Here is a 19,795-nt window from a genome sequence, read left to right as displayed (position 1 = left end):
TGGAATTCATATAAAACGGAATAATCAATGATCTTATACGGGGGTCGACTGTATTTTAACATTAATCGTTATTTTTATTCAGATTTAATTGGTCTATTTATGATCTCGATAAATTTAGCCTCAGATTTAAATCCATGAACAAGATGTACTAATCCATAAAATTTATATTTGAAGACTAAATTGAGCTATCAATCTTTCTAGTAGTTTTTATTTTTCAACTTCATCAATTAAATAATTATCCCAATATACATTACTTACAAGTTAGATTAAAATCTCTGCAGATTAGTTTTTCACAGTACTTATAAAGATGAATCTCCTCTAAATAAAAACAATACTGTATCTCTGGATGATGCAAATATATGATAATGGTTAAGAATATTACAATATGGATTATTAAAAATTAATATTACTGAAATTTATAATCATTCTTGTTAATTTTTGGTTTCAACTTTGATTTGTAATTTTGTAAATTAACTGTATTTTTTAACTATATTCAAATTTAGTAATATCAGATATAATTAATTGTTTGATTGAAATGTAAAAATTTTATATTTTTAATTACTATTAAATTGACAATATTTAAATCCATTTAAGACAGTAAATAATTAAAACCAAACAATATTTTCCATGTACACCTTTTTTTTATTAAATCACTTAAATCATTTTCTTCAGAAGAACATTCAAATTCTCCTCACGATTTCCAAAATCTCCTCCTTCAACATAATGAACGGTTTTCTTTCTCCAGCCACCTTTAGGATTATTTAATTTAAAGTGCCATAAAAAGTTTGAGGCCTTCTTAAAATGAGGTCCAACTGTATAAATCTCATGAATCAAATCTTCCATACAGATGATTCCATACTTTCCTGAAAATTAATTTTCCATTATGAAAAAAAACCATTGACTACTGAAGTTAATTCATTTCATTAAAATTTTTATATTAATATATAAAACGACAATTTAAACACTTCACAAATAGATTTTTTTTAAACATTTTAGATTAAATCTGAAAATACTTTATTTATTAACATATGTTAAAATTCTGATCATTTATATACAAAGAAAATCTCACCTAGTCTTTGTTCAATTATAGAGTTATCGGTGAGAGGTACTCTTCTATGACTTACTCTTCCAAATCCTCGCTTATATATAAGTTCACGAACAACCTTCAGATTTGGATAACTATAAACAAAATACTTAAAATCAATAAAAGATCTTTAAAACATGACACTTTCATTAATCAAATATTAAATGGTAAATAAGATTTATTCTGCACATAATTTTGCAAAATTTATTTGAAATTTACATTAAAGTAAATTTTTTGCATTTAGTTATCTCAGATAGGTTCTATCTGCACTGACTGCAAAGGAAGATCAAATGACATCAGGCAAATGTCACTTCCAAGCACTGAGACGCAAATTACATCATCACAGACAACTAAAGTGAAATATAACAAGTCATATAAAATGCAGAATTAAAAAAAATTTAAATATTGATAGTTATAATTGATGTATTATAACATTAAATTTTCACATTATATACAAAAATAGTTACTCTCATATTTTTAAATTATGAGAAAATAAAAACATTACTGCTAATTCGAAGTGTAACATCCTAGCCTTATAGAAAACAAAATCCATAAATATCAATATTTTCAATTTCCAAAAGTTTTGGAAAATATAGGCAACCATAAACATTAAATAATTACTTAATATTTACTGTTTATATTAGTATACTCTTTATATAATTACAATACAATAATCCTATTTATTTAATAGTCTGTCTTTGATCAATTCCTTCCTATAATTGTGCAGTTGTGACAATCTATGAACATACTTTGTGAATCAGCTCTGTCCAGAGTGAAATCTTTTAAAAATATTAGAATACAGAGTACTTACAAAAATGAATGTAAATAAGCTTTCTATTAAGGCTATTCACATGAGAGATTTAAAAAATAATATGTAAAAATTATAAACTGATTTAAAATAAAATAAATACATTTATTTATCAAATTTGAAAATAATTCCAAATCTTTATTCCTTCCATAAGTGAGTGTTGTAAAGTGAAGAACAACATTTATGGAAATATTTAGAGATTTTATTTGGTATGAATGTGATTCACAAACTATCAAACTGTTAACAGGTTGTGGCAAATATTCATATAAAAATAATACTGTTATAAATATATTTATACAGAAATCACCACTATCTTAGTCAGATTTGTTTTGTTGATCACAACAAACAATTTTGTATATTTTATTTATCTGATAGAGATATATATATATATGAGATAAATAAAATATACAAAATTGTTTATATATATAAAACTGGAGTTAATCAGAAAAGGTTCTTCAACTATCACCATTTAACTATACTTCAGATGTTTATCAACATTTTAAGTAAAGCTACTTACTGATACCAATTCAATAAATTGGCATATCGGAATCATTCTGTACACCTATTGTATATATTGATATGGTTATATCTATACTATTAAAAATGAACAGTTTATAAAACAAGCAGATTTCAATATACTAATACTCAGTATCAGTTAAATCTCTTAATTTTACAAGAAACAACAATTAAGTCTCAACAGTCTTCAGTTAAACATAAAATAACAGCTTATCTCACCACATATATAACTTTTACATAACAATTCATAAATACAGTAGAGCATCGATTATCCAAATGTCGATCAACCGAAAGCTTTCCAGTTGGCAAATTTAAATTTCTGCTAGTGCTGTGGCATGGCAATCTTTGGCTATATCTTGGGCTACTTCAATATTATTATTGTTGGTGTGCAGCACTGGTGCAACCATGAGCGGGTACTTAAGGATGTGCCAGGATTTGAACAAATTACAACATGGGATAGGTTAATATATTTTTACACACATAATCGGTTATCCGAAAAATCGATTTTCCAAACCCCAATCCTCAATTGATTCGGATAATTGATGCTCTACTGTATTTGCAAACCAATAATAAATTCAAATTTTATTTGAATATACTTATAGTATAAAACAACATTTTTATAAGAAAACCAATTTGTTTTATATATAACATTTTTGCACCAATCAATAATATATTGAGAAGTCAGAGCTAAATTCATATCAAGATTTAAGGAATTTCTTTTAAAACTTAAATATAAGCATATTATAATTTAAACTACCTACTTAAACAGGCATACCACAAAGACTAATATACAGACAGTAAAATCAAGCTAATAGCATCTACAATTAGCCCAAATAATTGATTTTGACAACCAACAAAAAAATTGGCTCAAAAAAATTACTGATATTTAGTACTCTCAATTTTGCATCAATCAGCATTAGCATCATCATCACTGGCAGTTACTATTATTTATCTTTCATAATTTTTTATTAATATACTCAAATTAACTTCAAACAGAGAAAACTTTATAAACTCTCACTCTGGGTATCAAAATTTTATAATTTTTGTTAAATATCATCAGATTAGCGTTAGACTGATGAAGCCACCTAAATTTAAAATTCAAGAATTCAGTGCTACAAATACAGCAGAGCGTCGTTTATTCGAATCAATTGGGGACTGGGGTTGTTCGGATAACCGATTATGCACGAAAAAATATATTAACCTATCCCATCCTGAAATTTTTCTCTGTTCCGTGTCGCTTTGCGTTGAATTTTCGTCGATGTTAAGTCTAACGTAAACTTTTTAAAATAATAATTGTGACTATTGTATCGTTAAAAATTATTTCTTTATTTTGTACAAACAAAATAAATATATTGAAAAATAAAATTTTCGCTAGCGCCACAGCACTAGTGAATATTAAAATTTGCTAACTGGAATTCTTTCGGATAACCCACGCTCTACTGTAGATATATCATATATTGATAACATTAAAACTAGTTAATTTGGAATAAATAAATTTAACTTAGAAGAACCTAGATAATTATTTTACTAAACTTCCTGACATTAATTATTATTCATGTTATCAGTTGATAATATGAATAATAAAGTTAGGAAAATTTATTAAGTCCAAATTCTTCTATCATTAATTCTCAAATCATTAAATAATTTGCTGAGTACAATTCTATATTTTTTAGTAAAATTAATATTTAGTATTAATTTTCAATTATCAATGTGCACAAAATACAGTAATACCTCGACTTACACGAACCCGGAGTTACGCGATTTTCAAATCTCGTCAATTCGTCTTTTGTTTGAGCACCAAGCAACTCTTGATTACTCAATCCCTCCACACTATTGTTCGGCTTACATGTTCAGACGTGTCGTGTGGAATCGACACATAGCCACAATTTATTTTGTGTTATTTATTTCTGTGTTTGTTGTATCTACGGAGACTTGAGAAACTCTATGTGGTGATTTCTTCTAACTGTGAACGAATCAAAAGACGAGATAAGATTAACGAGAACATTTATCAGCTTACATACATCCAACTTGGGTTTTACACAAATTGCGAAATTATACCCCGACTTACACGGTTATCGCTCGGTCCCACCTATCGCATAAGTTTGGGGTATCACTGTATAAAAATAGAAAGGACATAAGCTGTTTTTCTCTCTGATCCTTCATTTTTACTCAAAATAAATTCTTGATTAAACTGAACTAATTAATTCTGACCAGTCAAAAATTATAAAAATACAAAAATTTCATATCAATAATTTATAACATATGTATTGTAAATGAAAACAAAATTGAATTATACATACCCCCAAGTAATGTAAGGTTCTGCAATACGAAGCATATTAATAGTAGCCTTGTTTAATTTAATAAACACTCCATTGTTGATCTGGCGTAAACGAAATAACTGCAATACCTTACGTGGTTTTGGACTCACACCATTTATACTGAAAATAATACACAATTTGACTTTAACAACATATAAATAAAAATTTTTAAATTTTTTGAATTAATTGAATATAAGTTAATATTTTAAGAATAAATGAATGGAAGAGACAGATTAAATATCATATAAATAAAAATTATATTGCATTTTAAATAAAACATATTATTAATGAAAAAAACTACAAAAAAATTATTATTTAATGTTACTGAAGGAAAACAAAGTACATTATAAAGGAGAACAATAGTATAGCTAAATGATTCAGCAATAAAAAATAACCAACACACAAGCCTTATACAACATACAAAATATGCATGTATAGGCTTTCCCTAATGACACTGCAAATGTTAGGCTTTTGGTTTAATATACTGAAATATAATAAACCAAAAATAAAGGGTTGATCAAAATATAAAGCACTAGCCATGCCCACAGTTTCGCCCGTATGGAATTCAATTTGTGACTATAACAGTATCAGTTAGATGATATCTTTTAATTTATATGAATATTTTAGGAACGCATATGGGACAAAAGATATTCATTATTTTAAGCAACAACAAATAGGCAAATGTTCAGCACAAGTTCAAACATGTACACTGCATATCTCACTGACCACGTGACTGTACCGCGCAGTCACCTACCTCGTATACATATGCGTCTTGCCCCTCTCCACCCGCTGACACCAAAAATATAACGCTTACCTAGATGATGTCTTTTAATTTATATGAATGTTTAACAGAATAATAGACATTTATATAATAATAGAACTTTAGAATGACAGCCTATGTCCACCCCGAAGGTGGACATAGGCTGCCATTCTAAATATTAGTGAAAGAATTTTTGAAATTGGATGAGTAGTTTCGAAGATTACCTCCTACATCCAAACTTACAAACTTTACCTCTTTATAATATTAGCACAGATACAGATTTAAACATCTGTATCTGTGCTAACATCTTTCCAAACCCGATTCCTTAGTATAAAACCACACCAACTGTCATATATGATCAGGCTATTTTTCGGCAATTATAATTTTATTTACTAATTAATTTGACCTAGAGGGAGCCGTTAGGTGCCATCTTGTATTAAATTTAATAATTATAATTTAATTAAATAACAGGGCTTAAAACAGTCATAGCAGTGAAAAAAAAGAGTTTACACTGAAAAAAGCTAATAGTGTTAAAGTAAACTAAAAGACTATTAAAAAATCATACAAACACACACACATTTTGTATCAATAACATTGCATATGATATTAGATTGATTTTTAACTAGACTGAATAAATTAAATATGAAAATAGTTAGGCTGAGTTTATACTTCAGAAAAGTGATCAGTAAGACTGCATTAAGTTTTCATGTGCCCCGTACGAAGTTCCTACCGTTATATAGCAAAGGAAATTGAAGAGAAACATAACTACCAGAATGTGTCTCCATATAACATGTCAAATTTCAAATGCCATTTATTTCAAGGTACATTTTTTGATTTCTTGTTAAAAAAATTTGTAATTAAAAGATGATTTTCTTTTGTTTAAGTCGTGCTGCAGTTTCTGCACTTCTCATTTTCTCCTCTTCATCATGCTGAATTTTCTTTAGACCAGAGTAAGCAATTCACTATAAAGTTTATGTATTAAAGGATCGTTGCACTGAAAATACCCAGTAAACTTTGTGACTAGTTCAGCACTAGATATTCCCAAATAGAGTTCAGCATTGATGGTAGAACACTTCAATGACTTTGAGATCATTTATATGAAACACTATTCAAACCCGTTGAATGTTGTTCCCGAAAATATTCGTGTTGACCTCATTGACCTGCGTGGGCAATCCCGAATATTTTTGTGTTTGCATCAGAACGTTTTTTAAACATCAGATGTCGCTACTTGTATGTTGTTTTGAAATAAGTAACGCATATCAGAAGAACCGTTATGTTAACTAGTTTCTGCTCAGCAGGTTATCGAAATTCTAAAAATAGTTCTTTGTTAGAAATCACAAAGAAAATCAGACCACTTCGTCTCTGTCTTTCGACATGGCAGCAAGTAGTAGACACAGCACTCTAAATAAGTCAGAAGTTATCAAATATTTATTCAATTTATGTTCTGATGAATCTGAATTTCCAGATAGCAACGATGATTACATACCAGATCAAAATGTAAGTAATGACAGTGGTGATTTTGATCATGATTTACCATCTACTCGTAGATGGTAAATCACACGGCAATACTAAAAGTAATACTGCTAAACGTCCACGATTGGGGATGGACAATGAATGGATTCGTACAAATTTCAGACGTCCTCAAGTGAACAGTTTTACGGGACCATCAGGAATACTATGTAATCTACGGAGTGATGCTATACTGTTCGACTGTTTCAGTATATTCTTCGATGATGAACTTGCCGACAAGATTGTTTCAGAAACAAACAGGTATGGTGATAGTTTGCTAAACTGTGACAATTTACGAGAGAATAGTCGGATAAAAAACTGGAAACCAACGACAAATCCAGAAATTAGAGAATTTCTAGGACTTATAATGGTCATAAGCATAATTAGAAAACCGCGCCTAAGCATGTATTTTACGATCAAAGATCTTTTTTTGACACTCTTTTTTCAAGTGCGATGTCGAGCAACCACTTTCAACTTTTATTGTCCTGTCTGCATTTTATGGACAATAATCAAACCTCAGGTGGTGATGATCGACTGCATAAATTATGCAGTATTATCGATCATTTATGCCACAAGTTCAAAAATGCATATCTCCCAGAGGAAAATATCTTTGTAGACGAAAGTCTTATGCTATGGAAAGGGAGACTGGGATTTAGGCAATACATACCGAATAAGCATGCTCGTTTTGGAATGAAAAGCTTCGAAATTTGTGAGTCACAAACAGGATATGTTTGGGACTTTATAGTTTATACCGGAGCTACTACTGAATATGGAAATTTTGAAGGTTGGCAAGGAGAGAAGGTTGTGCTGACCTTATTAGAACTGTTGTTCGGTAAATATCACAAGGTGTTTTTGATAGGATTTTTACCTCACCGACCTTAGCGAAAACACTTCCAGACAAAAAAACTTATATACGTGGAACTGTACGCGGATAGGCATGTCACGTAATTTTCCTGATCATAAATTGAAAGAAGGGGAATTTATCACCTGTCAGAAAGATGAATTGTCTGTGTTCTGCTGAAAAGACAAAGGGGATGTGGCAATTCTAAGTATGATGAGTAACAACAAATTCTCTGATTCGGGTAAATGTGACAGATCTGGGGAAATAATAAGGAAACCAAATTGTATTTTGGATTATAATCACAACATGGGTGGTATTGATCTCTGTGACAGAGTAATACACAATTATCTGTGCATGAGAAAAACAGTAAAATGGTACAAAAGTTTTTTTTTCATATGATGGATATTACATTATATAATGCTTGTATTTTATATCAAAAACATACGAAAAAACAAATATCATTTCTAGATTTTTGTACGTCTGTAATCAGAGAAGCTAAGTAAATGTCTGCTTGTGTGATACTTCTCTATCACACAAGCAGACACCTACCCCGCTGCTGTTGACCATCACATGAAAATCTGTTATGTTTATCCGAATGGCATTTTCCTAGTCTCATACCACCTACAGAGAAAAAAAAGCATCCATCCAGAGTATGTAAAGTATGTTCGGCTAACAAAAAACGTGCAGAATCACATTATCAATGTGTACTGTACAGTGTAATGTTCTACTGTGTGTTGTACCTTGTTTTCAGATATATCACCCTAAAATTAACTTTTAAAATAAATATTTTACATTCCCTAATATGCCTATTTTGTGTGTAAGAAATATAAAGTAATTCGGAATAATATGATAGCCACAATTATTATTTTTCTAAAACGTATGATCGTGTTAGGCTTAACATCGAAAAATATTCAACGTGGAGCGACATGCGACAAAGAAAATATTCAACATCAAATAGGTTAAGCTGGAATTCTTGAGGAATGTGCTTTAGAAAGTATGAGTCTTTCCCACTGTTCGATCAGTCATTTGCTGCAGGACCAAACGTCAGCCTGTAAGGAACCAAGTCCGAACGTTATTTTTATTTACTTTTATTTTGCTTATTATTCTATTTTTTGTTTGGGGCTTATGTTTTGTTAGGACGAAGGTTTCCTCACCATTCACCTTAGTAACTTAAAAAAAATAGAAGAAAAACCAACTCACCGACAAAAGAAAAGCGCCGTAGAAAAACTCGCGCACACTTGCGCTTCCCGAGCAGAAAAAAGTAAGTCCGCACCGACGAAAAGGGGGGGGACCCACAAGCACGAATTAGGGACTCGCTAAACCTTAAAGAATAAAAAAACGTCCCGAAAATTGTGAAAAAGAATAATGTAAAAGGTTAGAGAGTATTGTCGGAAAATAGGCTGCCAGACAAACGAAAAAAGTTTATTGTTAGCGTTAAGTATGTAAATGAGGAGAGTGATCTCATTCAGAATTGTGACATCACCTCACACTATAAATCCCGAGTCTCAAGTGAAGATGAACGAGGTGAACTCCTGATAGCAACGAGCTTTGGTGAGCTTCGTAGCAGTGAACGAGAGAGGTGTCCGATAGGATCAAATAGTTCCAAGGCGATTTTGAAGTTATTCAATTTATGGATCGACGATTATAGAAAGTCTTGAGAGTTTGAGGAAATAGGTTCCTAGTATATTGAGGTGACGATTAGGATCTTTAATTTATAAGAATTATTGTTTATAAGTTAAGTCTTTGATTTTTGTCGAATTCCAAAGGGGAATAGAATTAAGTTAGAAATAGATTGATTTGAGTTTGTCGGGTTGATTCTTGTTGAATTTCATTGAATAAATTATTGTTTGATTTTTACTAAATACTGTATATAGTTTATTACTAGAAGTTTAATTAAATATTTGATTTTTGTTATTGACAAACTTTGTCATTATTTAATTCGGTGCATGCTTAAAGTCCAGGCCTGGCACGCTAACGCGAATCCGCGTAAAGTACCCGTTAGGGAACGGCTATTTCTGGCACGCAGTAGTGTCGATAATCGTTGGAAAAGTCGGAAAAATAATATAGTACTTTACACTACATTGTATGTCTCATCATAAGAAATGCTATATGACAATTGTGCATCATCTATTATTTGATGGAGCCAAAGTTTCAGTGATTAAGTATCTCATTTTTTGATCTGACAATGAGAATTCTTTTGGAAGATTGTCTGCACACTTGGCATTGATTGTCTCCTTTATATCATGACAGGATGCAAATGAATAATTGCATCATGGCAAAACAGTATGTTAATATGTAAATTAGCAGATGTGTAAAATAGAAGGTTAAGAATAAGAATTTGTAAATAATATATATATAAAAATAAAAATAAAATGCATAATCAAAATACAGTAGTCTCAAAAACTCGGCACTCGATAACCTGGCAGTCCGGATAACTCGGCCACCCCCTGGCAGGGCAAAAAAATCCTTAGTTAATTAATTTTCATTATAGACAGCTTTATGCCTCAAAGTATTTTTCTGAGATCTGTCTTATCAGGTAAATTACTGTGCACAGTGTATTCATTAATACTAAACATTGAACCTGTTACCGGTGTAATTTGCGTGAAAAAATCTTCTTTCCACAAACGTTTGAGCTTTCCAACTAGCTCTTCTTCAGGTAGACAAAAAATTCCGATGAAACACTTCGAAAAATGGAACATAGATATTTAAATAAGAAACCGAATATAAAAATAGAACGCAGATGTTTAAACAAAAAAAAAAAAATATGTGAAACTCGCATAACGAACGATCATTAAGACGGTCATGCACAATCGTGCGCTGATGTTGCTATTTATAGATCGTTGTTTATGAAGCCTGCCACACTATAGAAAGATTAATCTCATCCTTCCGATTTATACATGTGGTTCGGTGGTTAGCCTTACAGATGGATATAGATTTCCGCCATTTTAGTTGTTCCAGGTGGGGCGTAAAATGGCGGGAAGCTATATCCATCTGTAAGGCTAACCACTGGACCACATGTATAAATTGGAAGGATGAGATTAATCTTTCTATAGCGTGGCAGGCCCTCATAAACAACGATCTATAAATAGCAACATCAGCGCACGATTGCGCATGACCATCTTAATGATCGTTCGTTATGCGAGTTTCACATATTTTTTTTTGTTTAAACATCTGCGTTCTATTTTTAGATTCGGTTTTTTATTTAAATATCTACGTTCCATTTTTAAAAGTGTTTCATCGGAATTTTTGTCTATCTGAAGAAGAGCTAGTTGGAAAGCTCGAAAACGTTTGTGGAAAGAAGATTTTTTCACGCAAATTACACCAGTAACAGGTTCAGTGTTTAGTATTTCATCTCTGGTGTCAGAGTGAAGTTTAATGCATTCATTAATTTTCATTTTCATGTAGTAAAGGCTGTATGCATTCATAAAGGACGTACTTTTCCTTTGTTTAAGGGTATTTGGGCAGTTTATTCTCTGTTGTATTCTCAAGTAAACAATACATACAAGTACAGTAGAGTATTTTCTGAGGAAACACTCATACTTATTTTTTTTAACCCCATTCCCGATAACCCGGAATTTTCACAAACTCGGCCACCCTTCGGTCCACATTAGGCCGAGTTTTCGAGAGACTACTGTATTAACATAAATTTAGAAAGTAAAGATTAATAATAATATGAATTGTAATGTACAGTACATTAAAGATTTATGGAAAGGAAAGGTGTAAGTGTGGCTCATAAGAGCATAACTAGAACTAAGAATGTATAATGTTGTTTTGACACTAAAAATTACAAGAAAATCACTTATGAATATCTGTATATGTGATGTAACTTAAAGAATCTAGTATGTACAGTACATATTAATGTTAACTCTATTTTATAGTAGTCCTATGCATTTTTAGAGCAATGAGAATGCCATGTGTTTGTTTTATACACTCTGTTAAATATGAAACAACAGAGAAGTTTATTTTTTAAAACATATTTTATTGAAGTTTTATAATATTGTAAAAATATAATTCTGCAGCTGACAGAACAAGGACAACTGCCTGAAATGCATATCAGCACTTAAACAGCAGAATAAGATGAATGTAAAGTCTGTATCTATTGAATGCACTTCATTGTGCAATACAGACAAACAGAAATACATACATAACAATAATACAAATTTCTGACATAGTAAACAAAAAAATCTCAAAAGATTTTAAATTAGAACAACTTCTTAGGATTACTGGAATGTATACTTCACACTTGAGAACCTTAAGAGTCCAGTAATAACACTTTAATGGAAAACTAACATTTTCAACTGTACCTTGGGTAGATTGAAAACGTTAAAATTAAAGTGTTATTACTGGACTCTTAAGGTTCTCAAGTGTGAAGTAAAAAAGATTTTATTATTTTTTTTTACACAGAAAGATTATTAAATATAGTTATCTCAGACTGATTTTGTCTGCATAAATTGCCAAAAAGAATCGTGACATCAGGCGAAATGTCTCTTTTAAGCAATATCAGACGCAAATTACATCATCACAGATAACTAATTTAATAAAATGTAGAAATGACAAAATTCAATTAGGAAAAAGAACTTCCTCAACAATTTTTTTTACCTTCTGCAATCTTAAAAACATTATGGTTTAGTTCATTTAGTTTAACCCTTTTCTGTTGTTATAGTAATTATGTGTCTGTTCAAACATAGTTCAAATGTTTAAATATTCTTATTTGAATTATTCTTCTATTTTAAAAGTTCTATTTCCCTCCCTCGAGTTACCTAAAGACAAGCTTTCAATAAAAACCAAAAACATTTGTTTTTATTAAATTCTTTGTTTGCTGGAAACTTGAAAGATGTCAGTAAATTCATTTATGCATACTGAGAATTGATATAAAATTTAACATTTTTGTTCTTTAGTCAAGTAATGTAATGCTTGAACTATTATGAAAACAATAGTCGTCAGAACACAATAATAGTCAATTATGAAAACATTGAAGATGCTCTTCAATGTTTTCATAATTGACTGACATCTTGATTTTATAATCAATATATCCTACAGTATCACATATTTGGCCAAGATTTAATTCTTTATATAAAAATAAACAAGTAAATCAATCTGATTAGAATGAGTTTTTTCTTTAATAAATAGCAAGGAAAGGTAAAATAATAGGTATATCAGAGAATTGTTTTAAGATTTATTATCAGTAAGTGATTTTACTTATATGCTTGTTTTATATATCTATATACTAGATCACAAAACATTTTGTCAGGTAAAAAGGGGTTGTAAATGAAAAAGGAGTATTGAGATAGAATAACATTATTAAATTTTCATGTAATTCTTTCCTTTAAATACTTAGAAAGAATTTCAATTAAGAGAAAAAATGAATATTTAAAATAAATTTCTACCAATAAATATTTATCATAAGCTTCTGATTTTTTTTATAATACAGTGCTCCACAGAAGTGTAGAACCGCTGCAAATTTACTATACAAAGGTTAGAAATTACATGTATGATGTAGCTACCTTACTTATATTGTTCAGGATTTATAAAAACATAATTTGTCAAAACTCATTGTTTCCTATATTGCAGCAAACAGCAGAAATTGTAAAAAAACTAATTTTAAGCATCACAAAAGTATATAATCAACTAGTAAATGGATGCAAAAAGAATTATATACTCAAAATAGTTTAATTTAGTAATTTATTTGCACACCTCCTTTACTGATAACACTGAAAATGCAGTTTGGCATACTATCAACAAGGTTTTTTTAAGATCGCTGCCTCAAGAGAGTTCCAAGCAGTGACAATTGCTTGTTTTAAGTGTTCAATATCGGCATACTGATGATTTTGGTCATAAATTAGGTCAACCAAGATTCCCCAAATGTTTTCTACAGGGTTGCAATCAGGAGAACAAACTGGCCAATTCATTTATTTTCAAACCACTTTTTCATATCTTGTGATACATGGATAGATGCATTATCCTGTTGAAAAATAAGAGGAATTCTTTTGAATCTATGTTTGTATGGCAGCAATTTGTTCTCCAGAACTTGCTGATGGTCAGCACTATTCATGCAACAGGTAACAAATGCTAAATCCAATTTTCTCAATTCAGAAAAAGCACCCCAAAGCATAACACTCCAACCACCAAAGTTCCTTTGCAAAAAGTACTTGAGCATATTTGGTAAATCACACCAGCAGAACACTAAACCACTTGGCCCATACAAATTAAGTATTTTTTTCCCACCTGAAAAGTTTATCTATACGACAAAAAGGGTGTTATTTCTTGTGCTAGCACGACAGGTCTAAAACTTATCTTATTCCATTGAGTGACCATAAATTTCCTAGCAAAATTGAGTTGGACAGCTTTGTGCTCAGGCTTAAGATCAGGGCACTTCTCATTTGAGAACAAACAATGTTGTTGTTACTGTGTAAAACCCTTCAAACAGTTTTGCAATGTGCTTAAATACCCAAATTTTACACGTGGATGCTGTGGAATTAGAAGCTGCATTAATAATTCATCTGCAATCTTGCAGGGTAAGCTTTGAAGGACATCCACTTTAATTCATAATTTGCAGGATTTGACAAATAATGCCAAACAACCTTTTTTGAACATTTGATGCTGTTTGCTACTGCCTGCTAACTTAAATCAAACCTACAATTTATCCTTTATTAAAATCTGTTAAATTGGTACCATGAGGCATGATAAAAAAAAAAAAAAATACTTTTACACTTCAAACTTGCGAGAAAGATAGTGGCTCTATACTTATGTGGCAGTATGTAAATTGACTTCCTTGCTATTTCACACTCAGTCATGAATTAGTTTCCCAAAATTGTGTTTTTATAAGTCATGTGCTGAATTACACATAAAAAAATCTATTTCTATCTATTAGTGCATGTTCTGATCTTAATTTATTAATTTAAATACCCTTAAGCCCATATCCCAAGTTAACTTGTCATGGACTTTAAGGGTCCATTAAAAAATCCTTGACTTATAACTTTTCTGAAAATGTATGGACCAGCACATATACATCACTATCTACAATCTGTGCAAATTTTGACACGAAAATATTTTATGACGATTTATTAATTAGGTAATTAATCGCGCTATTGTTTTTTTATGGGAGTTTTTTAATCAAATTAATTAAATCGTTCTAAACTTCTATTTCACCAATTTGACTTTGATAAAATTTTTAAAAATGCTATTGGATGTTGTTTTATAACATCAGCAGGTTTTTTTGTTTATTGTTCAGTAGAATTTTTCCCCCATACCTTTTTTTTGGTCTCCTGGTAATTTAATAGCATTAAAATTGACAATATTGTGTTATATTTAAACAGATGTGGTAAGTTAGCTCCCCTCCTGCTTTAGACCAATATTCCCCTGAAGCATACATGAGAACTACGTGGGAAAGTGGACTCCAGCTGTTCTCAAGGTCAACCAGTTTGTAAACAATGTAGACTGCATGTGTGAAATTTCAAGCNTAAGAATAAATGAATGGAAGAGACAGATTAAATATCATATAAATAAAAATTATATTGCATTTTAAATAAAACATATTATTAATGAAAAAAACTACAAAAAAATTATTATTTAATGTTACTGAAGGAAAACAAAGTACATTATAAAGGAGAACAATAGTATAGCTAAATGATTCAGCAATAAAAAATAACCAACACACAAGCCTTATACAACATACAAAATATGCATGTATAGGCTTTCCCTAATGACACTGCAAATGTTAGGCTTTTGGTTTAATATACTGAAATATAATAAACCAAAAATAAAGGGTTGATCAAAATATAAAGCACTAGCCATGCCCACAGTTTCGCCCGTATGGAATTCAATTTGTGACTATAACAGTATCAGTTAGATGATATCTTTTAATTTATATGAATATTTTAGGAACGCATATGGGACAAAAGATATTCATTATTTTAAGCAACAACAAATAGGCAAATGTTCAGCACAAGTTCAAACATGTACACTGCATATCTCACTGACCACGTGACTGTACCGCGCAGTCACCTACCTCGTATACATATGCGTCTTGCCCCTCTCCACCCGCTGACACCAAAAATATAACGCTTACCTAGATGATGTCTTTTAATTTATATGAATGTTTAACAGAATAATAGACATTTATATAATAATAGAACTTTAGAATGACAGCCTATGTCCACCCCGAAGGTGGACATAGGCTGCCATTCTAAATATTAGTGAAAGAATTTTTGAAATTGGATGAGTAGTTTCGAAGATTACCTCCTACATCCAAACTTACAAACTTTACCTCTTTATAATATTAGCACAGATACAGATTTAAACATCTGTATCTGTGCTAACATCTTTCCAAACCCGATTCCTTAGTATAAAACCACACCAACTGTCATATATGATCAGGCTATTTTTCGGCAATTATAATTTTATTTACTAATTAATTTGACCTAGAGGGAGCCGTTAGGTGCCATCTTGTATTAAATTTAATAATTATAATTTAATTAAATAACAGGGCTTAAAACAGTCATAGCAGTGAAAAAAAAGAGTTTACACTGAAAAAAGCTAATAGTGTTAAAGTAAACTAAAAGACTATTAAAAAATCATACAAACACACACACATTTTGTATCAATAACATTGCATATGATATTAGATTGATTTTTAACTAGACTGAATAAATTAAATATGAAAATAGTTAGGCTGAGTTTATACTTCAGAAAAGTGATCAGTAAGACTGCATTAAGTTTTCATGTGCCCCGTACGAAGTTCCTACCGTTATATAGCAAAGGAAATTGAAGAGAAACATAACTACCAGAATGTGTCTCCATATAACATGTCAAATTTCAAATGCCATTTATTTCAAGGTACATTTTTTGATTTCTTGTTAAAAAAATTTGTAATTAAAAGATGATTTTCTTTTGTTTAAGTCGTGCTGCAGTTTCTGCACTTCTCATTTTCTCCTCTTCATCATGCTGAATTTTCTTTAGACCAGAGTAAGCAATTCACTATAAAGTTTATGTATTAAAGGATCGTTGCACTGAAAATGCCCAGTAAACTTTGTGACTAGTTCAGCACTAGATATTCCCAAATAGAGTTCAGCATTGATGGTAGAACACTTCAATGACTTTGAGATCATTTATATGAAACACTATTCAAACCCGTTGAATGTTGTTCCCGAAAATATTCGTGTTGACCTCATTGACCTGCGTGGGCAATCCCGAATATTTTTGTGTTTGCATCAGAACGTTTTTTAAACATCAGATGTCGCTACTTGTATGTTGTTTTGAAATAAGTAACGCATATCAGAAGAACCGTTATGTTAACTAGTTTCTGCTCAGCAGGTTATCGAAATTCTAAAAATAGTTCTTTGTTAGAAATCACAAAGAAAATCAGACCACTTCGTCTCTGTCTTTCGACATGGCAGCAAGTAGTAGACACAGCACTCTAAATAAGTCAGAAGTTATCAAATATTTATTCAATTTATGTTCTGATGAATCTGAATTTCCAGATAGCAACGATGATTACATACCAGATCAAAATGTAAGTAATGACAGTGGTGATTTTGATCCTGATTTACCATCTACTCGTAGATGGTAAATCACACGGCAATACTCAAAGTAATACTGCTAAACGTCCACGATTGGGGATGGACAATGAATGGATTCGTACAAATTTCAGACGTCCTCAAGTGAACAGTTTTACGGGACCATCAGGAATACTATGTAATCTACAGAGTGATGCTATACTGTTCGACTGTTTCAGTATATTCTTCGATGACGAACTTGCCGACAAGATTGTTTCAGAAACAAACAGGTATGGTGATAGTTTGCTAAACTGTGACAATTTACGAGAGAATAGTCGGATAAAAAACTGGAAACCAACGACAAATCCAGAAATTAGAGAATTTCTAGGACTTATAATGGTCATAAGCATAATTAGAAAACCGCACCTAAGCCTGTATTTTACGATCAAAGATCTTTTTTTGACACTCTTTTTTCAAGTGCGATGTCGAGCAACCACTTTCAACTTTTATTGTCCTGTCTGCATTTTATGGACAATAATCAAACCTCAGGTGGTGATGATCGACTGCATAAATTATGCAGTATTATCGATCATTTATGCCACAAGTTCAAAAATGCATATCTCCCAGAGGAAAATATCTTTGTAGACGAAAGTCTTATGCTATGGAAAGGGAGACTGGGATTTAGGCAATACATACCGAATAAGCATGCTCGTTTTGGAATGAAAAGCTTCGAAATTTGTGAGTCACAAACAGGATATGTTTGGGACTTTATAGTTTATACCGGAGCTACTACTGAATATGGAAATTTTGAAGGTTGGCAAGGAGAGAAGGTTGTGCTGACCTTATTAGAACTGTTGTTCGGTAAATATCACAAGGTGTTTTTGATAGGATTTTTACCTCACCGACCTTAGCGAAAACACTTCCAGACAAAAAAACTTATATACGTGGAACTGTACGCGGATAGGCATGTCACGTAATTTTCCTGATCATAAATTGAAAGAAGGGGAATTTATCACCTGTCAGAAAGATGAATTGTCTGTGTTCTGCTGAAAAGACAAAGGGGATGTGGCAATTCTAAGTATGATGAGTAACAACAAATTCTCTGATTCGGGTAAATGTGACAGATCTGGGGAAATAATAAGGAAACCAAATTGTATTTTGGATTATAATCACAACATGGGTGGTATTGATCTCTGTGACAGAGTAATACACAATTATCTGTGCATGAGAAAAACAGTAAAATGGTACAAAAGTTTTTTTTTTCATATGATGGATATTACATTATATAATGCTTGTATTTTATATCAAAAACATACGAAAAAACAAATATCATTTCTAGATTTTTGTACGTCTGTAATCAGAGAAGCTAAGTAAATGTCTGCTTGTGTGATACTTCTCTATCACACAAGCAGACACCTACCCCGCTGCTGTTGACCATCACATGAAAATCTGTTATGTTTATCCGAATGGCATTTTCCTAGTCTCATACCACCTACAGAGAAAAAAAAGCATCCATCCAGAGTATGTAAAGTATGTTCGGCTAACAAAAAACGTGCAGAATCACATTATCAATGTGTACTGTACAGTGTAATGTTCTACTGTGTGTTGTACCTTGTTTTCAGATATATCACCCTAAAATTAACTTTTAAAATAAATATTTTACATTCCCTAATATGCCTATTTTGTGTGTAAGAAATATAAAGTAATTCGGAATAATATGATAGCCACAATTATTATTTTTCTAAAACGTATGATCGTGTTAGGCTTAACATCGAAAAATATTCAACGTGGAGCGACATGCGACAAAGAAAATATTCAACATCAAATAGGTTAAGCTGGAATTCTTGAGGAATGTGCTTTAGAAAGTATGAGTCTTTCCCACTGTTCGATCAGTCATTTGCTGCAGGACCAAACGTCAGCCTGTAAGGAACCAAGTCCGAACGTTATTTTTATTTACTTTTATTTTGCTTATTATTCTATTTTTTGTTTGGGGCTTATGTTTTGTTAGGACGAAGGTTTCCTCACCATTCACCTTAGTAACTTAAAAAAAATAGAAGAAAAACCAACTCACCGACAAAAGAAAAGCGCCGTAGAAAAACTCGCGCACACTTGCGCTTCCCGAGCAGAAAAAAGTAAGTCCGCACCGACGAAAAGGGGGGGGGACCCACAAGCACGAATTAGGGACTCGCTAAACCTTAAAGAATAAAAAAACGTCCCGAAAATTGTGAAAAAGAATAATGTAAAAGGTTAGAGAGTATTGTCGGAAAATAGGCTGCCAGACAAACGAAAAAAGTTTATTGTTAGCGTTAAGTATGTAAATGAGGAGAGTGATCTCATTCAGAATTGTGACGTCACCTCACACTATAAATCCCGAGTCTCAAGTGAAGATGAACGAGGTGAACTCCTGATAGCAACGAGCTTTGGTGAGCTTCGTAGCAGTGAACGAGAGAGGTGTCCGATAGGAT

At 31.4% G+C, this 19,795-nt stretch overlaps 1 protein-coding gene across 1 annotated transcript in view; it reads right to left on the bottom strand.

Moving 5' to 3' along the window:
- Window positions 1-621: 621 nt before the first annotated feature.
- The window catches only part of LOC111615405 (60S ribosomal protein L7-like), a 25,817-nt gene continuing 6,643 nt past the window's right edge, over window positions 622-19,795 (bottom strand). Inside the window, exons 2-4 of the mRNA XM_023356821.1 lie at window positions 4,709-4,846; window positions 1,070-1,179; window positions 622-863 (exon numbers count right to left, since the gene is read on the bottom strand). Coding sequence (XP_023212589.1) covers window positions 655-863; window positions 1,070-1,179; window positions 4,709-4,846 — 457 coding nt within the window. The 3' untranslated portion in view covers window positions 622-654. The remainder of the gene's footprint in view (window positions 864-1,069; window positions 1,180-4,708; window positions 4,847-19,795) is intronic.

Source organism: Centruroides sculpturatus, unplaced genomic scaffold (genome assembly GCF_000671375.1).
Source record: "Centruroides sculpturatus isolate CEXI.00-Female unplaced genomic scaffold, Cexi_2.0 scaffold2273, whole genome shotgun sequence".
Lineage (NCBI taxonomy): Eukaryota > Metazoa > Arthropoda > Arachnida > Scorpiones > Buthidae > Centruroides > Centruroides sculpturatus.
This window is presented reverse-complemented; position numbering and strand designations above follow the sequence as displayed.